This window comes from Quercus suber, unplaced genomic scaffold, assembly GCF_002906115.3.
Source record: "Quercus suber isolate HL8 unplaced genomic scaffold, Cork oak 2.0 scaffold_106, whole genome shotgun sequence".
Taxonomy (NCBI): Eukaryota; Viridiplantae; Streptophyta; class Magnoliopsida; order Fagales; family Fagaceae; genus Quercus; species Quercus suber.
This window is the reverse complement of record NW_027069571.1, coordinates 1,441,285-1,468,896: the sequence shown is the minus strand read 5'-3', so window position 1 is coordinate 1,468,896 and position 27,612 is coordinate 1,441,285. Positions and strand designations below refer to the sequence as shown.

At 33.0% G+C, this 27,612-nt stretch overlaps 1 protein-coding gene, 1 long non-coding RNA gene and 2 pseudogenes across 2 annotated transcripts; 3 read left to right on the top strand and 1 right to left on the bottom strand.

The window, feature by feature from the left end:
- The first annotated feature begins 2,484 nt into the window (after window positions 1-2,484).
- LOC112033826 (galactoside 2-alpha-L-fucosyltransferase-like) lies at window positions 2,485-5,991 on the top strand (annotated as a pseudogene).
- Window positions 5,992-10,415: 4,424 nt separating this feature from the next.
- On the top strand, window positions 10,416-18,416 carry LOC112033819 (probable aldo-keto reductase 2). Its single transcript, XM_024066589.2, has 5 exons — window positions 10,416-10,701; window positions 10,791-10,991; window positions 13,872-14,044; window positions 14,126-14,228; window positions 17,903-18,416. The coding sequence occupies exons 1-5, from the start codon at window positions 10,486-10,488 to the stop codon at window positions 18,239-18,241; spliced, it is 1,032 nt and encodes a 343-aa protein (XP_023922357.1). The 5' UTR covers window positions 10,416-10,485; the 3' UTR covers window positions 18,242-18,416.
- A 1,679-nt stretch (window positions 18,417-20,095) lies between these two features.
- On the top strand, window positions 20,096-21,613 carry LOC112033818 (galactoside 2-alpha-L-fucosyltransferase-like; annotated as a pseudogene).
- Window positions 21,614-21,997: 384 nt separating this feature from the next.
- On the bottom strand, window positions 21,998-25,097 carry LOC112033840 (uncharacterized). The gene is made up of 4 exons (XR_002885290.2): window positions 24,891-25,097; window positions 23,516-23,577; window positions 22,982-23,156; window positions 21,998-22,201 (listed from the first exon to the last, which is right to left on the bottom strand). It is a non-coding gene; the product is annotated as an uncharacterized LOC112033840 (long non-coding RNA).
- Window positions 25,098-27,612: the final 2,515 nt, after the last annotated feature.

The window sequence follows — 27,612 nt, the reverse complement described above, 5'->3', positions numbered from 1 at the left end:
TTTACTTTTCAGCAATTTTTTCATTAAAAATGGGTCCTACAGTACTATTTACACATTAAAAATTATTTTGTTACAATATTTTAAATTTTTAGTTTTCAGCAAAATAAAATTGTATCCAAATGGACCTTTATAGTATGATTTTTTTTTTTTATCGCTAAATTAAAGATACCAATTAATCTTTCTATGTAGGTAGGATTTGAACCCCAATTTCATAAACTTACATCTTGTATATAGTCGTGAAGTTCAATGAATATAAAGTTCAATGGACACTAAGCTTACTTGTGTGGATTTGGTGGGCACTAGATCCTAGATTCAACTCTCACAATGAAAAATGTGTGTAAGACCTAAATTTTACCCTTGTAGTAAAACAAAAAATTTCGATGAAGCTTTTTAATAGATGTCATTAGGACAATTGTTAATAAACTATTTAAGGAAATTTTTACACTTTTTATGTGAAATATAAAAAACAGTAAAAAATTTAATTGCTTTTTTCTTTTCCCAAAAAAATTTCCAAAAGTAGTTCCTAAATCAATGTTCTTAGGGTATTCGTTAACTTTTTCCTATATTTTTTCCCAAATTCCAATGACCATATAAAGAAGTTGAACAATATGACAATGAAGATCCCCTAACAAATATTCTCAAGAAAAAAAAAATCCCCTAACAAGGCAAATTATTATTTTAGAAATATTCACACAATAAATTTCCTTTTCTTTCATAAGCAAGGCATACTTTATCATTTTTAGCTTGAGAACCATAATAAATTAATAACCCATATACCCAAATGGCAAGATTGCAAAGGTTGCTCCTAATAAGGGATTATATGATAATTTTTCACTCAAAGATTTAAAAAAAAAAAAATGTGGATTAGCTGTTGGCCAATGTTTTTTTTTTGAGAAACAAACACACACAAGAGGAAGAGGGAAATGTGTTCTAACACAAAGACACACCACAACTCTACTCAAAACTTATGGCGTTGTTCGCCAATGTTGAAGATAAAGAACAGAAGCATAGCAAAGCACAATTGTTTGATCACATATCAAATACAAGCTTGGAAACGACAGCATTTGACATAAGTTGTGAATTAATGAATTTCATTGATACGGCATTGTTTTGCTCTAGATATGCTGCAGGCTTTATTGAAACGATGTTGCAACACTTAAGTGAGATGGGGTCAGTAGTTTGTTACTAATTGAACACGTGTAATGCTCTTATTGGGAGTTTAGTTTAACCACTTTTCCCGCTAATCTGGAAATTAGTTTGAGAGTTAGTTTTAGATATTTTGGTTCATTCTCTTGGATTCGTTTGTAAATAAATAGTTAGCTTTTGTGGGTTCCAGTAAGCTCAACTAGTAAAGTCTCTGATGGTTGAATAAGATATTTAGGGTTCAATCCCCGCCTACACCAGAAACTGATTGGTGTTTTAATATGATAATAAAGAGCTATCATTACAAACAGACGTCATAAGTTGAAACTCTCTAAAAAAAAAAAAAAATTTAGTTAGCCTTTGTAATCTATTCTCACAATTTTGTAATCTCTCTTTTCATTCAATAAAACGGTGAGGTTTATTTAGAGGGAGAGTCTTCAAGTTTTTACAGCCAACATTATTTATCCTATTAAATTCCTAACATCAATTTTTTTTTTTTTTTGAAGAGATCAACTCCATTTGTAAATGAGTGAATCATTGATATAGTTTTTATTGAATACAAATCCTCTACACAATTTTTATTGTTCCACTTAATGTTCTATCAATCACAACTTATCATATATTTGTTTAACTTTCCTTATAAAATAGCCAAAATTTAAAATGAATAATAAAAAAAAAAAAACACATGACAAGTTGTAATTAGTGGAACACAAAAAGTGTTATGGAGGATTTGAATCCGTTTTTATTATATATTGATCACAATAAGTAACATAAAAACAAATTTTGAATTACTAAATTTATTGATTTAATTCATTATTGTGATTGTCATGGTTATCATTTCAATAATTAAAAAGAGGAAAAGAAATATAGAAAAGAAGGAAAGAAAGTTGTAGAGATTGCAGCCATGATTCTAGGAGCAGATATGTGAAACATAAATGAAACAAATCAAGCCACCTCGTTTGGCTTTTACTCTTTCTTTCTTTTTTTCTTTCTTCATAATTCAGTATGTGAACTGTGAAGACTGAAGCGGAGATGGTTTAAACCTGGACATCTTCCTTAGAGATATCAACAAATGTTAATTGAGCTACAAAACTTTTTAATGGTTTTTAATTTTTTAAGTTGAAAACTTGCTCATATCACTGTAACCAGCTCGAATCAGTCTTCAGAGTCCAAACTCCAAAGGCCAAAACTCTCTCTCTTTGTGCCAATTGTTTGTTACTTTTAGACCCCATGAACTTTAAAGAGTGAACCCGTTCCCTTTTTATAAGAATTTGAATGGCTAATCTTAAAGCTTTCATCAACTCCAGCAAAGGCCACAAATAGACGAATCCTCAGAGCCTCATGAGTACACCAAAGATGTTGAAGGTATTGGTTGCTTCTTTGGTGGCTTTCCCACTTCTTGTCACACTCACACTCGTCCTTCAAAACCCACCTGCCAATCGCATTGGTGAAGTCTTTGAAGCCAGTGCTTTGGAAAAAGCAGCTCACAATGTTACTTCATTGCATGCAGGTGAGAACGGTGTTGTTAGGTTATGTACCTCCTGTTTGGTTGCTTACAATTATATGAATGTACAAGTAATGACACAACATAGTTCACAATTTTTTTTTTTTTTTTTGCGACAGTTGAGGTGACAAGTTGTGATTTGTGCACAATAGCATGTGAAAATGACATCTCAACAAGTTAAAAAAGTTGTGAAATTTTATTGAATTTTGGATAGGATAGAATGAAAGAAAATAATACATATAATTGACTATGATTAGTATGTTGATGATTCATAATGACTACAAAGTTTTGGGATAAAGACTTGGTAGTTGTTGTTGTTTGTCATTTTGGCTTCATAGAATTGTGGCTACCTTTTGTTTTAGATATTGGGTTTTTGATAGTTTTGGTGTTTGTATGGTTATGTAGGATTTGGTGTGTTTTTTTTTTTCCTCGTCATTTTTTATTTTATTTTATTATAAGGGCCATATTTTGGAAAGACGGGTTTTTTTCTAGCACAACTAGAGATTTTACTTTGGTGAATTTGGTGAGTTCAATTTGTGTAAAATTGGTCACCCTTTATGTATTTCTCATTGATTTGCTCATTCCCATTCGATGTTTTTTCAATAAAGAATCATTAAAATGGTGGCAAAGAACTGGAAAATTACAACAATTAGTTCTTTTTATGCTGTTTGATACAAGAGCAATATATGCTTTTTTTAGAAGGATAGCTTAACGAATGTATGCAAGATATATATGAAATTGAACCATAAGACAGGATTTTAGTTGGGTCATAATTTGAAACCATAATTTTTCACGTACTTTTTTAAACTTTACATCTTCACTTGCCAATGTCACTGAAGAAAAGTATGCATAATCACAATAGGTACTGAGTTATGTTCTATAGGGAAAAGCCAAAAAGCCACTTCTGTTTTGATTATGTTAATTTTAAAGTTGTGCAAGGACTTTTCCCCCTGAAAACTCAAAAAGTAACTAATAGACCTGAGAAAAATCTGGGCACATAAAGTATTGTTTCTGAAAAGTATATATTTTTGCATATTTGGGATGTAAATTCCGAAATTCAGACTAGTACAATCTTTTAGGTTAGGAAGGTCCATAAATCCACTAGTCAGGGACCATGAACATAAGCAGTAGAGCTGTTTTTTGTTTTATTTTATATTTTTGATGTGATCTCCATTCATGATTAGATTTGTTTAGATTATCTTAGAATTGTTGTACTGATAATGACGTGTCCGTAATTTGATATAAATCCTATGTAAATTAAATCATAAGAAAGGATTTTACTTGGGTCATAATTTGAAAATGCAGAATGGTCCTAGGTTTATGACATAATCTGTACTAATTTTGAAGTTTTATCTTGTTGCTAGATATAGATAATTATTAAAATAACTCATTTCTACATTTGTATAACTTAAGCAGCTCAATTTTTCTTCAAGTACTTACTTTTTTGTGAGTTTATTAGGAAAGTTGGAAGTTTGAAATTGGACCTCCAATTTGAGCTATCTATGTTTCTTAGTACTCATATCACTATAATTACAGTCAAGTCTTCATACAAATTTAACTGTAGTTCCATATACCAGCACTTAGCATGAGCATAATATTGCATAACACTGTTAGTAAGCTCCCAAAGCTCTATGATTTTAGATATTCAATACCATTTCCATACTATCTTACCGATGTCCTGGGGTTTCAGAATACTAAATTAGAATACTTAGACATTTGTGAGTTGACAGTAGTGAAGATAACTCAAAGCTTATGTTGGAAGGTATTGGCTTTACCCTTACTAATCTCTACCAACAAAACAAGGTGCGCCTAACAGTATCTTCCTGTATTGATTTTTTATTATATCAAACAAGCATAGTATTTTCATTTCTTTACTACAATTTGTAGGTTCAGAAGATGTTTCCTCTCAATTTACTGAGATGCCTAAAGACAAACTACTTGGTGGACTTCTTGCTTCTGGATTTGATGAGGGGTCTTGCTTAAGCAGGTATCAATCTAGTTTACTTCGAAGACCATCACTTCATAAACCATCTTCTTATCTCCTTTCAAGACTACGGAGTTATGAAGATCTCCATAAATGATGTGGACCTTATACTAAATCATACGATAGAGCACAAAAATAGCTAAAGTCTAACCACAGTGCTAGTTTTACAAAGTGTAAGTATGTTGTGTGGATATCTTATAGTGGCTGGGGCAACAGGGTTTTAACCCTCACATCTGCATTTCTCTATGCCCTCCTCACAAATAGAGTATTGCTTGTTGACCAAGGAATTGTTATGACTAATCTATTCTGTGAGCCATTTCCAGAAAAATCATGGTTTTTGCCTGTTGACTTCCCCCTCAAAGAGACATTTAAAATCCTTAGTCAGAAGTTTCCTCATTCTTATGGGAACATGTTGAAGAAGAACATCTTAAATACTTCCACAGTATCACTACCATCATATTATATCTCCATCTAGCACATGATTATGATGATCATGATAAGCTCTTTTTATGTGATCAAGATCAAACTCTTCTCAGTAGAGTTCCTTGGTTGATAATGAAATCGGATAACTACTTTGTCCCATCTCTCTTCTTGATGCCCTCTTTTGAGCAAGAATTAAGCAAATTATTCCCACAGAAAGATACTGTTTTCCACCACTTAGGCCGGTATCTTTTCCACCCCTCAAATCATGTATGGGGCCTAATAACAAGGTACTATGAAGCCTACTTAGCTAAAGCAAATGAGAGGATTGGAATTCAAATAAGAAATTTTGATACAGGACCTGGTCCTTTCCAATATGTGATGGATCAAGTTTTAGCTTGTACACTAAAGTATAAAGTGTTGCCACAAGTAGATAGGAAGAGAACTATTGTTACGCAATCGGAAAAGGCAAACTTGAAAGCTATCCTTATAACATCTTTGAGTTCTGGTACTTTGAGAATGTAAGAAACATGTATTGGGAATACCCAACAGTGAATGGAGATGTGGTTGAGGTTTTCCAACCAAGCCAAGAACAATTTCAACATACAGAGAATAGGTTGCACAACAGCAAGGCATGGCCAAAAATGTATCTCCTCAGCTTAACTGATGTCTTGGTTACAAGTGCATGGTCAACATTTGGTTATGTAGCCAAGGTCTTGGAGGTTTGAAGCCATGGATTCTCTACAAGTCTAATAATCAGACGACCCCTAATCCACCTTGTCGTATGGCCATGTCAATGGAGCCTTGTTTTCATGCTCCCCCATTTTATGATTGCAAGACAAAGAAAGGAATTGATAATGGTGCACTTGTTCCCCATGTGAGACATTGTGAAGATATGAGCTGGGGCATAAAACTGGTTGATAATCATGATGAGTTGTAGGCTTTTACAATTCATTATTTATGCCATGGGCTTCTAGTCCGGTGGCGCCTAACCCCTCCCCTATCTCCCATATCACGGATTTGAGCTGCCTTCCCTTCCCTTCCCATAATTTTGTGCACAGATATAATTATAAAATAGAATTCTTTTGCCAACAAGAGCTCAACTAATAGGCACATCTTGGTGTTTTGAATGAAGACATCCAGGTTCAAATTCCCCCGCCCCGATTATAAAATTATCAACAAAAAAAAAAAACTTTTGCCCTTAAAGATTTTGAAAACAGCTAGTATCCATCCTTTATTTATTTATTTGTTTTGTTTTATACGTGGCCCATTCTGATTGTAGAGGATCTATAGTCGATTTCAAAAACAATTGGAACAAAGGCTTGGTCGTTGCTCTGTGTGTAACTGACAAATAATGCCTCCACAAAAGATTCAAGTATACTAATATTGTCTTCTTAAAAATAAGTATTCTAACATCGGAAGCAAACAACCATGAGATATGGTTAATTAACATATTACCATCCTAAGTACCTTCTTATTATATAGCGAGTCATTTTATTTACCTATATTATTTCCTAGCTGTCTCATCCAAAATACAACAATATCTTGCCTTACAATTAGTACTCCACCCTTGACAACTTAATGCATCACGTTGTGGATGCTTTACGATAGTGAAATTTGGAAAGCAATTCTTCAAGCCATATAGAAAATTTCACGTGAATGGAACTAATGGGAATGCTGATACATGGAGGTTTGATTTAAATATAATAACTTGTACAATTGCCTTTACTTCTTGATATGTTAAAACTAAAGTTTTTCATGCACCAAGAACAACTGTGTCGGAAATTGAAAACCTGCGCATGCATTGTTCGGCTATTTCACACCTAGAACCATGTATGGCCCGGCTCTTTGGCCTTTCAAGAAATGTTCAAAAAACTAATTATTCATGTCCCATACTCTATCAAAGTTTAGATCAAATCCACATAACCCAAACTTTCTTAAGAACTGAAAATGTTAGATCTGCCCTCCTCATGTACAATCACAGGAAATTATAAGTTATAGAGTTAGGAAATGAACAATTACCAGAAAACTGTATAAAAAAATTTAAAAAAAAATTGTTGGTGGTGACCAGGGATAGAGCCAAGACTTGGAGTTAGGGGAGGCGACTATGCTGCTAGCTGTGTGCGGCAGCTCTAGTATTTAAGTCTACTGATTTACTACTAAGGATTTTTGTTTAAAATTTTTTAAATGGCCCAATTGTTTGTTCAGGGTAAAATAGCTAGATTGATTGGGCTTAATTTTTTTAGTTTTATTATTGGTAATTTTTGTTGTTGGGCTAATTTTTTGAGCTTGTATATTTTGTTTTAGATTTAATCTATTAATTTTTTTTCCTTTAAAAGGTGAAAAATGCTAAAACTACAAAAAAAATTTGCAAATTGCTTATATGGTGAGTAGTTATTGATAAGTAAAAAGTGATGCAAGTGTACGAACCAATAAGAATTTGCTACCTCAATATTTTGTATAAACGTTGTAAAAACGTTTGTGAATATAACATTACTCAAAAGAATTGATGACATTATTAAGGGAGGCAAAGTGTAATTTATTATTGAAAAAAATGCTAAAATTAGTATCAATTAATATAGTAATATTTTAAAAAAAAAATTGGGGGGGGGGGGGGGGCATTGCCCCCCAATCCAATAACAGTTCCGTCGCTGGTGGTGGCTATAGAAGCAATCCACCCAACTACAAGAACAATATTATGTTTGTTTTTAAATTTTATAAAACCTAACTTTTAGATCTTTTTTTTTTTTTCCTCTTGATTTTTTTAGATTTTTATATTTTGGGAGGAGAGATATAAAAAGGTAGAAAAAATACAAATTTACCCCTATTTGTAATAGAGGTGGGTAGCAGGAGACTAACAGACATTACCTCAAGTAAGTAAAGTGACACTTTTCAAACCACAAGTAGGCAAAGTGATTTTGGGTCAAATCGCAGGTAGGTTTAGTATAATTTCTACTTTATATTACAAGCAACTTGAGCTTCCTAAACTTGAGTTCCACGTGGATTTTTAAATTATAAAATACCAGATTAGCCTCTGCCACCATGTCACATTTTTCTGGAACTCGATTTTCATAAACTCAAGTTCTATGTAGAACTCAAGTTTCATGAACTCAAGTTTCAAAATAATGGTATATTGCTAAATATTTCTCAAACAGTGGTAAATTGCTAAATATTTTGTCCAAATCTGGGATCTGGCCATTTTGACTCCAAACTGGAAACTAAGGTAAACTTTAGTGAGCAATTGCATCATTTTAGTGGATTGCCTACTTTAGCATTAAAAAGGAATTAATTTTTTTTTTTAAGTATTACATTTTTTTTTTTTTAAGAAACAAACACACACACAAGGGAGATAAAAATTGGTTCTAATATAAACATACATCACAACTCCACTCAAAAGCCTAATAAAGAAAAGAAAGGCGGTCAAGTTATGCAATTGGAACAATTCCATTACTTCAATCAATAATACAAGGAAAAATGAAAAAATGAAAAAATGAAAAAATGAAAAAAATTTGGTAAACATAGGAAAGTGCATATATTTAAGTAGTTATTTTTAAAGAATTTTTAAAAATAAATTTAGCTCGAAAGATTGTGGACTTCTCGATGATTTTTGTATATATCCTACTTATTGATTTTTTTTTTGGTTGAGAGTATCCTACTTATTGTTTTACTTTTTCTGTTAGCCCATGCATATATGCCTATGCGGTTATGCTTAACAAAAAATGCTTATGTGGTTATGCCGTCAATGTCAATTTTCAATTAATATCACCTTTCCTTTTTCTTTTTTTTTTCTTTTTTTTTTTAATTCAACAATTGCAATGGAAAGGAAGGATTTGAACCCTAGACGTTTTTATTATAAACATTAGGAGGTGCCAGTTGAACTATAAAGCTCTTAGCAATTAATATCACCTAATAGGCTTTATTGAAAGATTTATTTCAATAGAAAACAAAGAAATCAAATCATATTTTCGGAGTAATTAATTATTCAAAAGTGGCCACTATAAATTGAAACTCTATTAAAAAAAAAATCATAAGAATGATACTCGTGACAATTTTTTTTTTCTTTTAGAAAGGTATATTCATGACTAATTTAATAAGCCGTTTTCACCTCAACAACAAGTCCATCTCTGCAATTATCTTAGGGTGTGTTTGTTTAGAGATGAAATATTAAAAATGAAAAACTTTAGAGAGAAAAGAAGAAGAAAAACTTTTTTAAAGTGTGTTTGGTTAGGTGAAAAGGAAGAAAAATAAATGATAGGCCCAAAGTATTTTCTCCTCAAGCTCACCAAAAAATTCTCTCTCTAAAATGGACAAAAAACAAGAGAGAAAATGTTTGGACAAAAAACTCTCTGGCTACTGTTCACATTTTTTTTCCTTGCTTTCTTTTCAGTTTTGTCATTTTTTGTACGGGTCAGCTGTTTCTTTTTTTATTATTTTATAAATTTCTTTCTTTAGTTTTTTTGTCCTTTTCATTTTTTTAAATTTCCTTTAATTTTTTTGTCCTTTTTTTATTATTAAATTTCGTTCTTTAGCTTTTTTTTTTCCTTCTCTGACCCGGTTTGGATAGCAAGTTTAGTTGCGGCACGTTTTCAGTTTCACGTTTTTTCCTTTTTTATTTTTTTGGCCGGCTTTTTTGATTTTGGGGGACAAAATTTACTGTGCGTGCACTGTTCATGCACTATTTACGCAATATTTAATATTAAAAGTGGGTCCCACAACACTATTCACACATTTAAAATTTATTTTGCTACAGTGTTTTCAGCAACAATCAGTTTTTATCAACTTTTAGCAACAATAAGTACTATTCAAACGGACCCTCTGTACACTTTTGGTGCTTCTATTTTTCTGTTCATTTGTATTTTTCTTTTCTTATTAGTTATTATTTTTATCTATTAAGAGTATGAAAATAAATTTATACAGACTAGATTTTCTATATCTTCACTTTTTACTTTCAAACTAAACATCATAAAAGAAAATTAAAAACTTTTTTATTTTTTCTCTATTTTCTATCTTTCTATTTCTTCACTCTACCAACTAAATGGACTCTTAACAAAAAGAAAAGAAAATTGGGACCGTCCGCTAATAGGGATTAGGATCTGACGCAATTACGTTTAGCAATTGCTCTGTGCATTTCACTCCAATTCTCTCACGACTCTTTTTATCTTTATTCAATTTTTTATATTTAGCGGTTGAAACTTTTTCTTTTTCTTTTTCAACTTTAAACTCAATCCCTCCAACAGATAGTGGCGGAATAGTTACCCCAAGAACACGTATGTCCTTACGCCAGCATTTTCATAATTACGAAACAGGACTGCTCGTATTTGTAGTATTATATTTCTATTCTCTTGGCCATAAAAGGCAGCAAGGAGTAGTAGTAGCAGCAGCAGCAGAAGAAGTTGATTGTTGAAGAAAGAAAAGAAGAAGCAAAGAAATAATAATGGGTGGAAGAGTAGGGAGAATAAAGCTGGGTTCACAGGGACTGGAGGTGTCTGCACAAGGTTTAGGGTGCATGGGAATGTCCTCCTTCTATGGTCCTCCAAAGCCTGATGAAGACATGATCTCTCTCATCCATCATGCCATCCACACTGGTGTCACCTTCCTCGACACCTCCGACGTCTATGGCCCCTTCACCAATGAAATCCTCCTTGGAAAGGTACTACTACTAATTGAAAATGTTGTACGTGTTCCTACTGCTACTACTTTCCTAGCTAATTTTCCATTTTGCGTGGGTGGTTGCTACAGGCTTTGAAGGGAGGGGTAAGAGAGAAGGTGGAATTGGCAACAAAGTTTGGTCTTAGCTTTGCGGATGGGAAGAGGGAAATCCGTGGCGATCCAGCGTATGTGAAAGCAGCTTGTGAGGCCAGTTTGAAGCGCCTCAGTATTGATTGTATTGATCTCTACTATCAGCATCGTGTTGACACCCGCGTTCCCATTGAAGTCACGGTTAGTTAATTCATATCAGATTCAGATATCAAGTCTTAAGGAGTAGTAATCTTGTGCTGTTTTCTTTTCAATGTCCCCTGAAATTAATTTCTATCGACAATTCGGCATATATATACATACACATATATAGTAACATCTCCATTTGTCTTTTCATTATATCAAAAATTATTCTTTGCATATATATATGTGATGGCTGGACCTGGAATATACATTTTTTAACTCTCACAACCACTGGCGGCTCTACATTCAGTTCAGGGTGGTCCAGGACCACCCTGACCTGAAATTTTTTTTTAATATAAAATTTTAAAAATTTATGATTTTTTAATCCTTAAAAAATATTTGTAACCACCTTAAATTTTTTTAGGCCTAACATAATTAAATTTTGGACAAAATTTGGTAAAAAACTTTTTTTTTTTAATTGTACGTGAATTTTGAAAAATCCACAAATAGATACATTTTCTTTTTATATCTTCTATATTTGCAAAATTTAAAAAAGATCAAGGATTAATAGATATGTCATCACTCAAATCTTTAAATTTTGAGTTTTTGTAATTTAAAATTATATATAAAAGATAAATTTATGGATTAAAAGTAAATAACATACGATTGACATGAAATTTAACATGCGTTTTAAGAACATAAATATTAAAGAACATGCAAGTTAACAATTAGATTTTCAATATTGACCATGTTAATTTATTTAATGAGAGTTGTAGCCTTAGGGTATAATTAAATTCGTAGCGAAACATTGTCTTTAAAGTTTAGTCCCCTTAATAATATATTAGGTCCTTACAAATAAAAAGAAAAATCCCAAGAAAATTTCTAACTAACTAAAATTTTGATAGAGATGTAACTTACAACATTGATAATGAGACTATTATGCAAACATTTCAAAATAAAAAATTTTGTAAAAAAAAAATGTTAGACTTTATGTATTTGTGTGAGTGTGTGTTTTTTTTTTGGGTCAATATATGAAGTTCTCTTCTAATTAAATTTTGTGTAATTTAAGTTTCTTAATGACCACTCTGGAAAATATTTCTGGAGCCCCCACGGCTCACAACCTTATCTTAATGTATTTGTAAATAACTTCCACACAATAAAAACCATTTTATTTCTATAAAAATAAAAATAGGGGAGGGACTATTCTTTGTTTCTTTCAAAGTTCTTTCTAGCTTACAAGGGTCACTCCATTTTTAGATAAAGTAATGTAGTAAAGCCTAAGTTGAGGCAAATGTCTATGGCGACAGGGTTGGCTCATTAATTGGAATGTAATGGCATGTCACAATCGATCTCCTTATTTTATCCTGTTTATGTTCTCTTCTTGGTTTCAACTCATGATCTTTGTTAGCATGTATTTCTTCAATTTTAAGTGTTAATCTAACTCTTTTGCTTTGTAAGTTTTTGTTCAAGTGGATTTTTTCAAACAATAGCTGGTGGAAATAGAGTGTATGCATTCAATTCAGAAATAGAACCAGAAATGTTGGCAGTAGAGAAATCCCATTTTACAGAAATTTAGCCTATTATCTTTTCTTTTTTTCATTGTCTATTTCCTGATAATTATTTGAACAACATGAGCAGAATCTGCTCGGATTCCATTTAGAGTCAAGCTGATTTTGTCTTCTGATTTTAAAAGTCCCCGTTGGAGTCATATCCTGTCTCAGTGAAATGCCATTTTAAGATTTGACTGAAGATCCAAGATTTTAAGAATGTCATTCAGAAAAAAGAGTGCAGGATATTTAGCCACACTTTGTTACACTCTCATTTTTGTAGTTTCCTCTGACAGGAACACTATTATAAGCCTTTTTACTTTCATATTTTTTAAACATGAACATTGTGTGGACTTCCTTCTCCATTCTATACTTGTGGTGCCAAAAAAGTAGAAGTTTGTTCTCACTTGCCTCTTTTGCTCATTCATATTGGAAGAACTGAAACCTTCTTTCACATTTCCATTATAGTTTAGAGTATTGGAAGAAGATCATGCGTATGAATGACAACAAAAGCAAACCAAATTAGGAACTCCTCATTTTCTCTTTTATTCTACTTCAATCAATTCAACTGAGTGAGGGAATCAAACTAATAATTTTTTTCTTTTTTTTTTAATTGATTGAACTGAATATTGAATTAATGCGGGAATCAACTAACACTTTCGTTTTGATGAACTCATTTTCACTTTTCTATTTAATGTATTTCATACAACTTCACCCTATCCCCCCATTCTTATCTGTATCTCCACATCCCTAAGATTTTGGACTGCATCCTAGGCAAATTCAAGAAATCAATATTCTGAATTCATTTTTATATTTAATATATATTTTTAGTGAATTCACATTTCCTTTCGGGGAGAGAGAGAGTCAAAGGCACCATGTTTTACTTGTGCCCCTTTCGAAGGATTAATGAGCATTGTTGTGAAGGCGTCATATTTTGACATATGATGACTATCAATATGCATATTCAAATTTAGCTTCATGCTTCACTGTAAGTGATCATCATTGTTAAATTATTTTGTAATTATTTATGAGATCTTTGAATAAAGGAAACTACCATTTGCCTAAGAACATGTAACCATGAACCTATCCTATCATGACTGTCAGATAATGATCAGCAAGCATTATAATTTGGCATTTATCATATTCTAAGTAGTCTAATTACATATCAGTATACTATTGTTACAGTGATTATCTTGCAGTTATCACTTTGTTAGCTAGCTTAGTTGTTACATTTGTTGCCACTATTATCGCTTAATGTGTCCCATTATGCATCTTTTAAAATCTTGCTGTTGAGCATCCTCTAATTCTATTTTCTCTTAATATGTCCCATTATGCATCTTTTAAAATCTTGCTGTTGAGCATCCTCTAATTCTAATCTCCTTTGTATTGTAAGATTGGAGAACTCAAGAAACTAGTTGAAGAGGGTAAAATGAAGTATATAGGTCTATCTGAGGCCTCTGCTTCTACAATCAGAAGGGCACATGCGGTTCATCCCATAACTGCTGTGCAGCTAGAGTGGTCTTTGTGGTCTAGAGATGTGGAGGAAGAAATAATTCCTACTTGCAGGTGAGGTGTCAATTACAATTGCATTTTAAGGTATGTAATAATTATGGTTCGAAATTTTAATTTACTCTCCTAATTGTTCAGGGAACTAGGGATTGGGATTGTGGCATACAGTCCTCTAGGACGAGGGTTCTTTTCGTCTGGGTCTAAGGTTCTTGAAAATCTGACGGACGATGATTACCGAAAGGTTTGTAGGTCCATCACTCAAATGATGTGCTTCGAAATGAGATACACATGCATTTGGTTTCACAGTTTTATAGCATCATCAGTGCATTATTAGAGATTTTATCTCCCCAGTTGGCTCACATGGTGATTGACCTTGCAAATATCTATATGCTTTGCCTGATTCTCTTAATGAACTAATGCAGCATATAAGGTTTGACTTGTTACCAACTTCGTTAGTGGTTATGTATACAGGTAATCTAAAAATCTGGACAAGTGATTTTCAATGTCTAAATGTTTTGCTGATAACTTCACAGTGCAGATGTCAAGTGTCTATTGAATATTTGTTATTGTATCCTACCTCATTTCTCATTTAGCCATTCAGAATATTTGGTTCTTCTCTATATTAAGATTTTTTAACCGCTTTCTAGATCAGTTTTCTTGAAATAGAATATTTTCCCATTTAACTCCTTTTCGTTTTACAGAAAACTATTTTTATGTAATGGTTATGGACTAATTGTTTGTTGCTATTTTGTCATTGCTCCAAAGAATTATAATAATCAATTCTAGAATCTATGTAAGTCGTCAATGAAAGAAGTTTTTGACTTTTTGGATGCTGTACTACTTGAAAGATACTGATTTTAATATATGCCAATACTTCAATGGCACATCATACTGATTGAACTGAATAAATTAAGCATGGCATACCTAGATTACAATTGTTATTTTCCTACCTCGGTTTATGTCATCTGTACTGCCTTCTGGAATCTTTTAGAGTCATGAAAATTAAGTGATGCAGGACAATTAAGAGAAAATAAAAGAACAAGAAAACTAAAAGATAAACCCTAAGAATCAGCACCTAGGGGTCGCTTGGAATTGGCACCAAGCAAGAAAATTTAGCCATCAACACCTAAGGTGTTAGGAATCAGCACCCAATGAATTGAAAAATCTCCCATCTGAATTTCATTAATCAGTAGAGCTGTTAGAGGGACACATGGCTGTGGGTTGTGGAAGAACATTAGGAAAGGTGTAGTCATGTGGTGTATGCAGCGGGAGAGGGTATTCGCATTCAATTTTAGCACGACTCTTGGAGCAATCCTATTTCTTTGAAAGAGTTATATCAGGAATTTTTTGTCTCTGCTGTGGTTCAAGATGCTCTAATTTCTGATCTGATTTTATATGCACCAGATGGGGGAGGTAAAAGTTGGAACTTATCATGAGTTTAATGACTAGGAAATGGGGAGATTTCACTCTTTCTTTGAGCATGTTTCTGCCAGAATTCCGAAGGGGGTGGGTGATGATGTTATGATTTGGCAGTTGAATCGTTTATGGTATTTTTTATGTGACTCATTTTATAATTCTTTATTAAAAACAACTTTTGTTTCTTTCCCTTGGTAGAGCATTTGGTGTGTTAAGATACCTAAATGGTTGTCTTTCTTTTTATGGACTGCTGCTAGGGGTGGGATTCTTACAATAGATAACCTTGTTAAAAAGAACTTGCCTCTTGTTAGTTGGTGTTGCCTATGTCGATGTGATGAGGAAACTGTGGATTACCTTTTACTCCATTGTAGTTTTGCTCATGCTTTGTGGAGTGAGGTTCTTCTTTTGTTTGGGGTTCACTGGGTGATGCCGAATAGCGAATACAGTTGTCTCTCTTCTTTTCGCTTGGAGGAATTGATTGGGGAATTATTTTCAAATGTTTGGAATATAGTACTAGCATGTCTTATGTGGTGAGTATGGAAGGAATGCAATGCTTAAACTTTTGAGGACATTGAGAGACATATTTATCTGTTGAAGAATTTGCTAGCTAGGACCTTGTTTGAGTAGTCTCGTATTTGGGGTCTCACACATTATATTTCCTTGTCTTTTTTTCCTTATTTCTGTTTGAGTTTCTATTTGATTTTTTTTGGGTATTATTTTCTTTACTATGAGTTTACAATCGTAAACACATTGCATTTTTGCTATCTATAAAACTTTTATTACCTATAAAAAATAAATAAATAAAAAGTCTAATAAAACATAAACCACTTGAAGCCATTATATAGAGCTTGTAAGAATAAAAGTTCATAAACCATAAAACTCTAAACTGATAGTAATCTAATAGCCAATCCTTATCTAATCGTCTAATCCTTATGTGAACTCAAAATAAATTGGAATCCTAAACTAATCCAACTACATAAGAAATCCAATCTAATAAGGTGTGCTGTCCTCATCAACCCTCCTGGGGTGGGGAAGACTCTGCCCCATCAAGAATAACTCTGAGTAGTACTCTAATAAATCCGGATCAAGTTGCTGTGGCAAGTTGCTACAGTTCATCTCTTGTGATCCAAGTGCAGTCCGATATTGGTCGTCCCTTCTAGTGAACTAGGTACCACTGAATTTCTCCATCCCTAGTAGAAATAACCTATTCATCTAAAATAGCATCAATATTTTATTTACCTGCTGGTATAGGGATTTGGACAAAATCATGGGGTTGGTAATAAACTGCTGGGCCTTTATAAATATCCAAATTCTCGCTATTAAAGATGGAGTCATTTTTATAATCAGTTTGAAAATCAAAATATATGCATTTGGTCCAACGTGTTTCAACATTTTGACTGATTCAGTACTACAAGCTTGAAATTGCTTTCTTGGAACCATGATGAAATCTGTGCTTGAAATTTCATGTAGTTTGAACTAGCATGAATTTTATAAGGATTATCATTTTCTGGAAATTGTTTACTTACCTCATGATGCTTATATGTTCCTATTGACTCAAGTGCCCTATCATGGGTTGAAATGGGAGAGTACCTAAAGGCTTCCTACTTTACTTCAAATGGAATCATGCTTTCAGTTTTGGGACTGTCACATGCATATTGGTTTACATGGGAAATGGAATCCTCACTCTGTCTTTTCTAGATCACTCTCATGGGTTGTGAGTTGGTATCATTTGAATGCAACCAAGTTTAAGGTTTTCCTTGCATTAATCATCTCTGACATTGATTTCAACCATGTTGGGTTCATACACTTCTTCTATATTGTCTTCTTTATTCTCTTTCTCCTCTTCATAAAGGACAAGGGCCTTAGTTGGGCATTTGGCAGCAATATGACCAAAGCCTTGCGATTTAAAGCATTGTAGGTGGGAACTTACCTTTGATGATTCACTCTCCACTCCTTTTCCTTTATCATCCCTAGCTAATGGTGCACTAATTGTGTTGGGCATAGGAGGGGGTAAGGTGAGTTGAGGCCTGGGGGGTAAGGTGAATTGAGGCTTGCTACTTGAAGATAGAAGACTGGTGGTGACACTATGGATTTCAGGATACCTCACAAACAGGGATCTAAAAGCTAACTAACATTTTCTAGCAAGTCCATAGGCATGATCTATGAACTAATCCAACTACATAAGAAATCCAATCTAATAAGGTGTATTGTCCTCATCATTAAGCCAGGGAACAGTAGCTGTGGTTGCCTACAGACCTAAATAGATGTGTTATGGAATTTTTTAAACTATATTCGTCATTGCCTTTATAAATTGTGCTACCTCAAAATTATTTTTAGTGATGAAGTCTTGATGCTGATAACTATAAGTATTTTAATGTGTAAATATCGTTGGCTCTATGAATGACAGAATGAGTAGTGACCCTGCCTCCATGAAAGTCTCCGTTGTTATTTTGTGATTCAGTCCTGATGCTGGCTAATATATGTAGTTGCTACTTGCAGTTCCTACCTAGGTTCCAACCTGAAAATCTGGAGCATAACAAAACCATATTTGAGCGTGTCAATGAAATGGCAGAAAGGAAGGGATGCACCCCATCACAGCTAGCACTGGCTTGGGTTCATCACCAAGGAAAGGACGTGTGTCCCATACCTGGAACCACCAAGATTGAAAACTTTAACCAAAACATTGGAGCTTTGTCTGTGAAACTGACACCAGAAGAAATGGTTGAACTTGAATCATTTGCTGCTGAGGATGTCGTGAAGGGCAACAGATATACGAAAGAGGTTGCAACTTGGAAGGATTCTGAAACCCCACCACTTTCTTCATGGAAAGCTACATAAGCATAAGTCTATTTCTATGTATCAATATGTACATGAGTTTCATGAGCTTTTGTCATTCATCATGTATCAACAAGTACGTTGAGTTTAGGTTGAGTTCTTGACTGCTTAAAGAATAAGTACGTTATGCTGAAAATAATGTATGCTTTATAAATTATAATCATACCAGCTTCAACAACCTCAATTATAAACATAGAATACAAATTATCTATCTCATTTTTTATATTCTACTTTATGCTATGAATTCTTGCACACGTAGTAAGCCTTACCAAAACAACATGGTCCCAAGTACTAGACGATTTAGCCTATATGGTGCCTTGGGGTCAATCAAGTTTGGGTTGTAATCAACCTTACCGTGGAACTGGCTCACTGATCATTTGTGGCCTTTAGCCCTCAAACTGAGTACAGGTGAGGCATCTAATCTAATACATGAAAGACAAAAAGATTTCTTAATGCGGGAGATGTAAGAAAATTATTATTTAATATTATTTATTTTTGCAAGTCAATTGTATTTTAATGTTTTAGGTCCTAGTAGTTTATTAGGCTATTACTATTTTAATTTGGGAAGCAAGGTTATTTTTGTAATAAGGCAATTAGGGTTTCCTAGTCAATTAGAACTAGGGTTTATCAATCCTTTATAAGCAATCTATTGTACTCCTTGAGGAGATAGTTAATATTTTGATGAATGAAAACAATGGCCGTTTGGTCCTTATATTGGTCTGGTGCTGACTCCAGGTATACCCTAGGTGCTGACTCCTACTGGTTTCCCTACTTGGTGCTGACTCCTAAGTCATATATTTTATTTTTCCGTTATTTCAGTTTCATTCTAGTTGTCTTGCGTCATATGCAAGAAAATTATTATTTAATATTATTTATGTTTGCAAGTCAATTGTATTTTTATATTTTAGGTCCTAGTAGTTTATTAGGCTATTAGTATTTTAATTTGGGAAGTAAGGTTATTTTTGTAATAAGGCAATTAGGGTTTCTTAGCCAATTAAAACTAGAGTTTAGCAATCCTTTATAAGCAACCTATTGTACTCCTTGAGGAGATAGTTGATATTTTGATGAATGAAAACAATGGTCATTTGGTCCTTCTTTTGGTCTGGTGCTGACTCCAAGTCTACCCTAAGTGTTGACTCCTAGTGGTTTCTCCGCTTGGTGCTGACTCCAAGCCAGGCCTAGGTGCTAACTCCTAGGTCATATATTTATTTTTCCGTTATTTCAGTTTTGTTCTGGCTGTCCTGTGTCATTCCCACTCTTGTTAATATATAGTATCTTAACATCCTTCTTAGTAGTTTCATTCTATAAGAAAACAGAGAGCTAGGAAAGAGAGGAATTGATAACAAGCTAGAGAGAAGACCAAGATATAAGAAATTTTTCGTTAATTGCATTAATTAAGAACTGTGAATACAAGAGGTATTTATATACTAGAACAATCACTAGACTAGATAACCTACAACTAACTAATCTCACATTATACGGATCTACTTACTTACAACCAATCAATACATTACATGTGTCTATATATACATTACATTGTAAACTACAAGTCGTATTAATCATGACTGTCATATATCAAGCCCAAATGCTAATCTTCCATTACTCTGTTCTAATGCTCTGCCTCTCTGCCTGAGCCAACTTCTCCAACTACACTTCATCTTCATTAGCTTAAGCCGCTCAAATCTTCTTTCTTCTTTTGTTTGTGATCTTTGCAGTCAACGTTATTGCTTTACCCAATTACCCTTACTAATCTCTACCAACAAAACAAGGCGTGGCTAACAGTATCTTCCTGTATTGATTTTCTATCATATCAAATAAGCATAGTATTTTCATTTCTTTACTACAATTTGTAGGTTCAGAAGATGTTTCCTCTCAATTTACTGAGATGCCTAAAGACAAACTACTTGGTGGACTTCTTGCTTCTGGATTTGACAAGGGATCTTGCTTAAGCAGGTATCAATCCAATTTATTTCGAAGACCATCACTCCACAAACCATCTTCTTATCTCCTTTCAAGACTATGGAGTTATGAAGATCTCCATAAACGATGTGGTCCTCATACTAAATCATACAATAGAGTACAAAAACAACTCAAGTCTAACCATAGTGCAAGTTCTACAAAGTGTAAGTATGTTGTATGGATATCTTATAGTGGCTTAGGCAACAGGATTTTAACCCTGACATCTACATTTCTCTATGCCCTCCTCACAAATAGAGCATTGCTTGTTGACCAAGGAATGGATATGGCTGATCTTTTCTATGAGCCATTTCCAGAAAAATCATGGTTTTTGCCTGTTGACTTCCCCCTCAAAGAGACATTTAAAATCCTTAGTTAGAAGTTTCCTCATTCTTATGGGAACATGTTGAAGAAGAACATCTTAAATACTTCAACAATATCACTACCATCATATTTATATCTCAATCTAGCACATGATTATGATGATCATGATAAGCTCTTTTTATGTGATCAAGATCAAACTCTTCTCAGTAGAGTTCCTTGATTGATAACGAAATCAGATAACTACTTTTTCCCATCTCTCTTATTGATGCCCTCTTTTGAGCTAGAATTAAGCAAATTATTCTCACAGAAAGATACTTACTTCCGAGAGAGCTGCTTTTGCCTTGGTAATTACCTAACGAAAGAAAGCCAATGCCAAAGTTGTTCCACCACTTAGGCTGGTATCTTTTCCTCCCCTCAAATCATGTATAGGGACTAATAACAAGGTACTATCAATCCTACTTAGCTAAAGTGGATGAGAGGATTGGAATTCAAATAAGAAATTTTGATATAGGACCTGGTCCTTTCCAATATGTGATGGATCAAGTTTTAGCTTGTACACTAAAGTATAAAGTGTTGCCATAAGTAGATAGGAAGAGAACTATTGTTACCCAATCAGAAAAGGGAAACTTGAAAGCTATCCTTAAAACATCTTTGAGTTCTGGGTACTTTGAGAATGTAAGAAACATGTACTGGGAATACCCAACAGTGAATGGAGATGTGGTTGAGGTTTTCCAACAAAGCTAAGAACAATTTCAACATACAGAGAATAGGCTACACAACAGCAAGGCATGGGCAAAAATGTATCTCCTCAGCTTAACTGATGTCTTGGTTACAAGTGCATGGTCAACATTTGGTTATGTAGCTCAAGATCTTGGAGGTTTGAAGCCATGGATTCTCTACAAGTCTGAAAATCAAACGACCCCTAATCCACTTTGTTGTCAAGCCATGTCAATGGAGCCTTGTTTTCATGCTCCCCCATTTTATGATTGCAAGAAAAAGAAAGAAATTGATAATGGTCCACTTGTTCCCCATGTGAGACATTGTGAGGATATGAGCTAGGGCTTAAAACTGGTTGTTAATCATGATGAGTTGTAGGCTTTTACAATTCATTATTTATGCCAATGGGCTTCTAGTCCGATGGTGCCTAACCCCTCCCGTCTCTCGTATCACGGATTCGACCTGCCTTCCCTTCCCCTTCCTATAATTTAAAAAAAAAATATATATATATATATATATATTATTTGTATTTACTTGACCAATTTTGCACACAGATATTGTCACGACCCAAACCCGATACCTAAATTTGTGACCATGACCGACATGTTAATATCAAGCTTAAACCTAGTATTAACAAGAACCAACTAAACTTTTTCAAAAGATTCTACAAAAGCTTCCCTCTTTCCTTTCATCTTTGTTTCCTTACTTAAATGATATAATTTTTCACTTGATATTCAGAGCATCTACATTGTACTAAAAAAATAACATAATCAACCAGTTACTCATATTCTAAATTCCACATAATACATCTCTTAATGCTTTAAGGTACACAACTTTCATTAGATCCTAAAATACACAAATACTGCAAAGCTAAACATCAAATTACTAATTTGGGATCTATACGTTTAAAACTAAAACCAGCTCCTTCCAAATTCGACTAAGGCTTCCTTTGCTCCAAAATAAAACCTATTGATTGAAAAAGTGGAAGGGGTGAGTTACATAGCTCAGTGAGGGTAAGATACACAAGAATTTAATAAAAATGCATGTAAATCAAATCATTTAATTTTATAAACATTCAGATAAGAGAATATTTTTTCATGCATAGTATTTTATAATATTCATAATAATAACTTATACGCTCTTCATCAAAAAAATAATTGTTCTCATTTTTCCTATCAGAATAATATTACCAAAACTTCTCGGATTGAACTTCTTTCGTTTCTTATAAAGTCACCAAATATAATATTGATTATTTAAAATCATATACATACGTACATACTTATATGTATATATATATTCTCATTTCAACATAATCATTTTAACTTAAAACAGATAATTGGTAACTTTGTCTTAAACTAGAAACATCTTAAAGAATAATAAAACTTTTCTTCATAAACTTCTTCTCTTAAAATATTATAACTTTCATAGTTATAAAACTTAACATTTCATAAAGAACAGATACCTGATAACTTTTTAACATAAACTTGTATTTTCATCAGAAGTTTTATCTTTATAGAACACTAAAACCTTTTCATTAGATTTTTTATCTTTAAAGCACAATAGAATTTCAAAAACTCTTATCTTTAAAGAACAACTTTTCTTTTTATCAGAACTTTTTCTTTTCATGAGAGCTTTTAACTTTTCACAATGCATTTAAACAAAATCATTTTCTCATGATTAATAACATAATATAGTTATTCATAAATAACATATTGGTTAGTCCATGTCTGATAAGTCTGTACTTACTTGGGAGGCTTATAGCATCACTGTGCTAGGTATCCAACATTCTCAACAATGCCAGGTATTCCCGAGATCACATCATAATACATATCTTCAACCATAGGGGTAGATTGGCATCCTTCACAAGTTGGTCATAACCAACAAGGGTGGGTACAGCAGAGCTAGTCCCACTTTTATTAGCCTATTAGATAACATTTTACATAGAAAGCCAGTAATTAACCCCTGCTGGCAGAGCTCAGATCACTAGAGGACATAACCCGAAAACATTTCATACTTATACCTCATACTGAAATTCATAGTTTACATAACATTTCATAATAAAAGCATCTCCATTGTTTTCTTTAAACATCGTGTTTGTGAAATTAGTAATAGCATTAATATGCTTAAATCATATACATAAGATTTCAAGAACTCACGAACATATCTTTGTTCGAAACATGATTATATGCCATATTTCTAATATAAAAAAACCTTTTAATGCATAATGTACTTTAAAATAATCTCATGACTTACGAAATGCTCATATAACTTATCCCTTACCTCAAAGCAGAGGAACCGAAAGCCTAAAATCGAGGGAGCTCAAACCTGGGGGTTGGTAGTACCTAAACCAAATATCAAAGCTTATTACTATCAATTATTATTTATCATAAATTTACACATTCATTTCAAAGCCTATCTCTTTAAATCAAGGAAATCCTAATCCTACCTCAATGAGTTTCCCCAAACACAAAATACATTCATCAAACAACATGATGTACCAAATCATAGAGAAACTATTGTTTTAATATTCATATTCAGATCATGTCAATCAGCTTTAAAATCAATTCAAAACATATTTGAGATTGGAGGCAATGGTGCATGCATAAATTTACACAAGGCAAAATACAACATGAACAAAACAGCTCCATGAAAACAATAGTTGAATGGTTTAGAACCCCTCCTTTAGAGTACTAAACCTTGAACCAAGTCATACAAAATTTATCTATGATACGACTTACCAAATGATAAGCATATTAAATTATAGCTCAAAACATTCACCTTAACTTTAGAATTAAATCCTCAAAATCAGAGTTAACAATTACTGTTTACTGCTCATTTCAAAAACATATGCCTTATTTGTAAAATACAAATGGGCTTTCCATACACATCCAAACGTCATGCAATTTTACAGAGCAACTTCTCTGGATGTTTAGTAAATATCATATCAATTTCAGAGCCATATCATAAAATCATGATTTACTAAAAATCATACAAGACAACATACTCAAATCTGTCCTAACAGACTTTCATATAACTTAGAAATTAAATAATTATTTTTATATTGATCCAAATGCTGTGAGACTGCTTCCATAACAACCACTTGTGTCTTAGCTTTCATAGTAAATATCCCTAGCATCCAAATTCACTGTATACAATTTAATACATAATTTATCATGCGTAAACACAGAATCTGCCACAGTGATAGCTTTGCAGCATTTTCTTGTAAATTTACAAACAATTATCAAACGATGGTATTTTCATATAGGGATTTTTATACACTCATTAGATATGTTAGAAAACACTTATATATAGTCATTTAACCATTTATAGCAAAATTAAATACAACAAAAGTCCCAACAGTAACATCAAAAGTACTCACCCTTGCTTTTTCTTACTTCCTTAATCATATACAATCATTAATTAGTAAAAACCCTAATCTACCTTCAACAAATCACCAACACAGTTTCAAAGCTTTGAAAAACAGTATATATATATATATATATATGTATATAAACTTACAAGTTCATGATTTCCTAATTTTACAAACCACAAATTTTAGCTTCTAACAATAATATTAGAGAACATAAAAGTGAAACTAAAGCAAACCATACCACCATTAAAATACCCATAACAAAAAATAAACATATATACTTACCCACAACTGAAGCTGAAACCTTAGTAACAGTTTGATTCCTTCTTAGAGAAAGATATATGGTTTGGGTGAGAGAGGGAGGGCTGTTGGTGAGAAGTAAGGTGCTGCCGCGTGGGAACAAGGGAAGAAGAAAAAGATAAGAACAAAGAAAAAGGAATAGAGAAAGAAGAATGGGAGATGAAGCTTCTGGTGCAGCCAAGAAAAGATAAGGGAAATTGACTTGGTGGGGCATGTGAATTGCTAAGGGAAAAAGGTTGATGTGTCACCCTTCAAACTTTTTAAACTTTACTTTCCACCCCCCTCACAAGCTTATATTCTATAAGGCCTAAACTATAAAATAACTTTGTATATAAACCCTTACCTTTATACTTAATTAAACACCCACAACAATATATATATATATATATCTAATAACTTAACCACTTAATATAGTTTTGTACATTCTTAGTATATATTTATAATACAATTAGTCATTCAATTATTTATAATCTTTACAATTCTTATACAATGGCATTATAAAATAATATGTTTATTAAATACTCTTATATTAATTTTAGAAAGTAAGTGGCTTAAAATATTAATAATACTTAACCACTCAAATACATAGTTTAACTATACAATTGGGTCGGGGTGTTACAGATATATTTATAAAATAGAATTCTTTTGCCACCAAGAGCCTTGTAGCTCAACTAATAGGCTCATCTTGGTGTTTTGAATAAAGACATCTAGGTTCAAATCTCCCTCGCCCCCAATTATCAAATTATCAACAAAAAAAAAAAAAAAAACTTTTGCCCTTAAAGATTTTGAAAACAGCTAGTATACATCCTTTATTTATTTATTTATTTTGTTTTATAGGTGGCCGATTTTGATTGTAGAGGATCTATAGTCAATTTCAAAAACAATTGTGACTAAGGCTTGGTCGTTGCTTTATGTAATGTATATATTATTAAAAGCTGAAGCATAGCATTTAACGTTGCTACGCTCACATTGAGCCATGTCAGCAGCCATGTCATTCTTATCTTCTTTCCTAAATTTATCCTACAATTTTAAAATACTAATAAAACTAAAATTATTTCCTAACTATCTCCACCATAAAGCCCACTTCTTTTAAATTTAATTCCACCAACCCACCACTTATAAATTAAATTCTAACTTAAAGCCCAAACCCAAGCCTTCTAAACTGAAAACCCTTTGAAAATCATGGTTTCAACCTCCTTAATTTCCTTCCCTTTTGTTTCTCATGTGTTCCTTCCCATTCCCCACCTTCTAACGGAAGTTTTCTCACACAAACTGTGAGACTTCCCCTTCCCCACTTTCTAATTGCAGACTTCTTACACAAAATATGTTCCTTCCCCTTCCCCACCTTCTAACGGCAGCCTCTCTATCTTCCTTACTCCTTTCCTCATAGTTTATAAATACTAACAGAAGCTGGATACTTTAGTTCAGGTATCTCTAAATCCCAGTTTGTTTTCTGCTCTATTATTTTTGCTTGATTGCTTGATGTTTTTATTCCCTTTGAGTGTTGTGATGCGACTCAGATTAGTTCATGTAGTATGTGCAAAATAAGGCAATATTGTTGCAGCTGAAACAATTTTTTGTGTTTGTGTCAATGTAGATTTAACGGATTTGGTTATATACTTATTTTTTGGCCGGACTGATATTTAATTAGGTGTTTGGGTTAAATTTGATTTTGATTAAGGAATATGGGTAAGAATGCTTTAAGTTTGGGGTATTTGAGTTAAACTAGGGATTGGGTTTTTATTTTATTTTTTTCTCTTTTCTTTCTTAAATCTAAACGTGGGATGTAGAGTGTTTTTTTTTGGGGGGGGGGGGGGGGGGGGAGGGGGGGGGGGGTGGGAATGTTTCTTTTTAATCTATACATGAAAGAGTATTTCCATGACATTGGAGTGTTCTTTTTATAATCTAAATGTGGGAGTGTAGAATTGTGGCTATGTGGGAGTGCCCTTTTTTCTTCTTTTTCTTTTTTTGGTTTTAATCTAAACGTGGTAATGTTTTTGGTTTTAGCCTAGGTTGGCATTTACATTGTTTGAGGATTCTGCCTCTCAAACTGTTTACAAGGTTTAGGTTGGCATTTACAATGTCTGAGTATCGACCATATACACTCTTTTCAGCATATGCCGTCAAATCAGTGATTGAGACGGATCAAGTTTTAGAGACTAAGACAGTTTCATTGGTGAGACGCTATGTTGTTTTCACTTAATGGGTTTTGGCCAGGATTATATAGGTGTCGGGTAGACAGATCAAGAATTTTGATTTTGTTAATTTTTAAATTTTGAACAAGTTACTAGGGTTTTAGTACATACGTTTTCTAGTTAGAATATTGTTTCAAATTTAGTAAATTTTGGGGAATGTAATAGTGTGAAAATTTTATAAACTTTTACTGTCTTGGAAGCCAACTTTAGTCTAACAAGAAAGCCATGAACAACTTAAGTCCAACATGAAGGCCATGAACATCTAGATAATCTGTTGGCATATTTTTGTTTCAATTCTTTTCCTTCCCCTAATATAACTTTGTCGTTTGATTTGTTAGTTTAAATTGAAATAACACAATTTTCTTATTCTAGATGAAATTGTTTATGGATTTTTATTTTATGTATAGATTTCAATGCAACTAACATCAATTCCGTTGCTTACTGTTTTAATGTTAAGGATTCAGTGACAAACTTATTTTGTATTTGTACTATTGTTTTACTTGTGGGAAAAA

Excerpts from the sequence above, each read along its gene's own strand:
- LOC112033819 (XM_024066589.2), top strand. The coding sequence starts at position 10,486 with ATGGGTGGAAGAGTAGGGAGAATAAAGCTGGGTTCACAGGGACTGGAG. Across the intron at positions 10,992-13,871 it reads GCGTTCCCATTGAAGTCACG|ATTGGAGAACTCAAGAAACT; the intron begins GTTAGTTAATTC and ends TTGTATTGTAAG. Across the intron at positions 14,229-17,902 it reads CGGACGATGATTACCGAAAG|TTCCTACCTAGGTTCCAACC; the intron begins GTTTGTAGGTCC and ends TGCTACTTGCAG.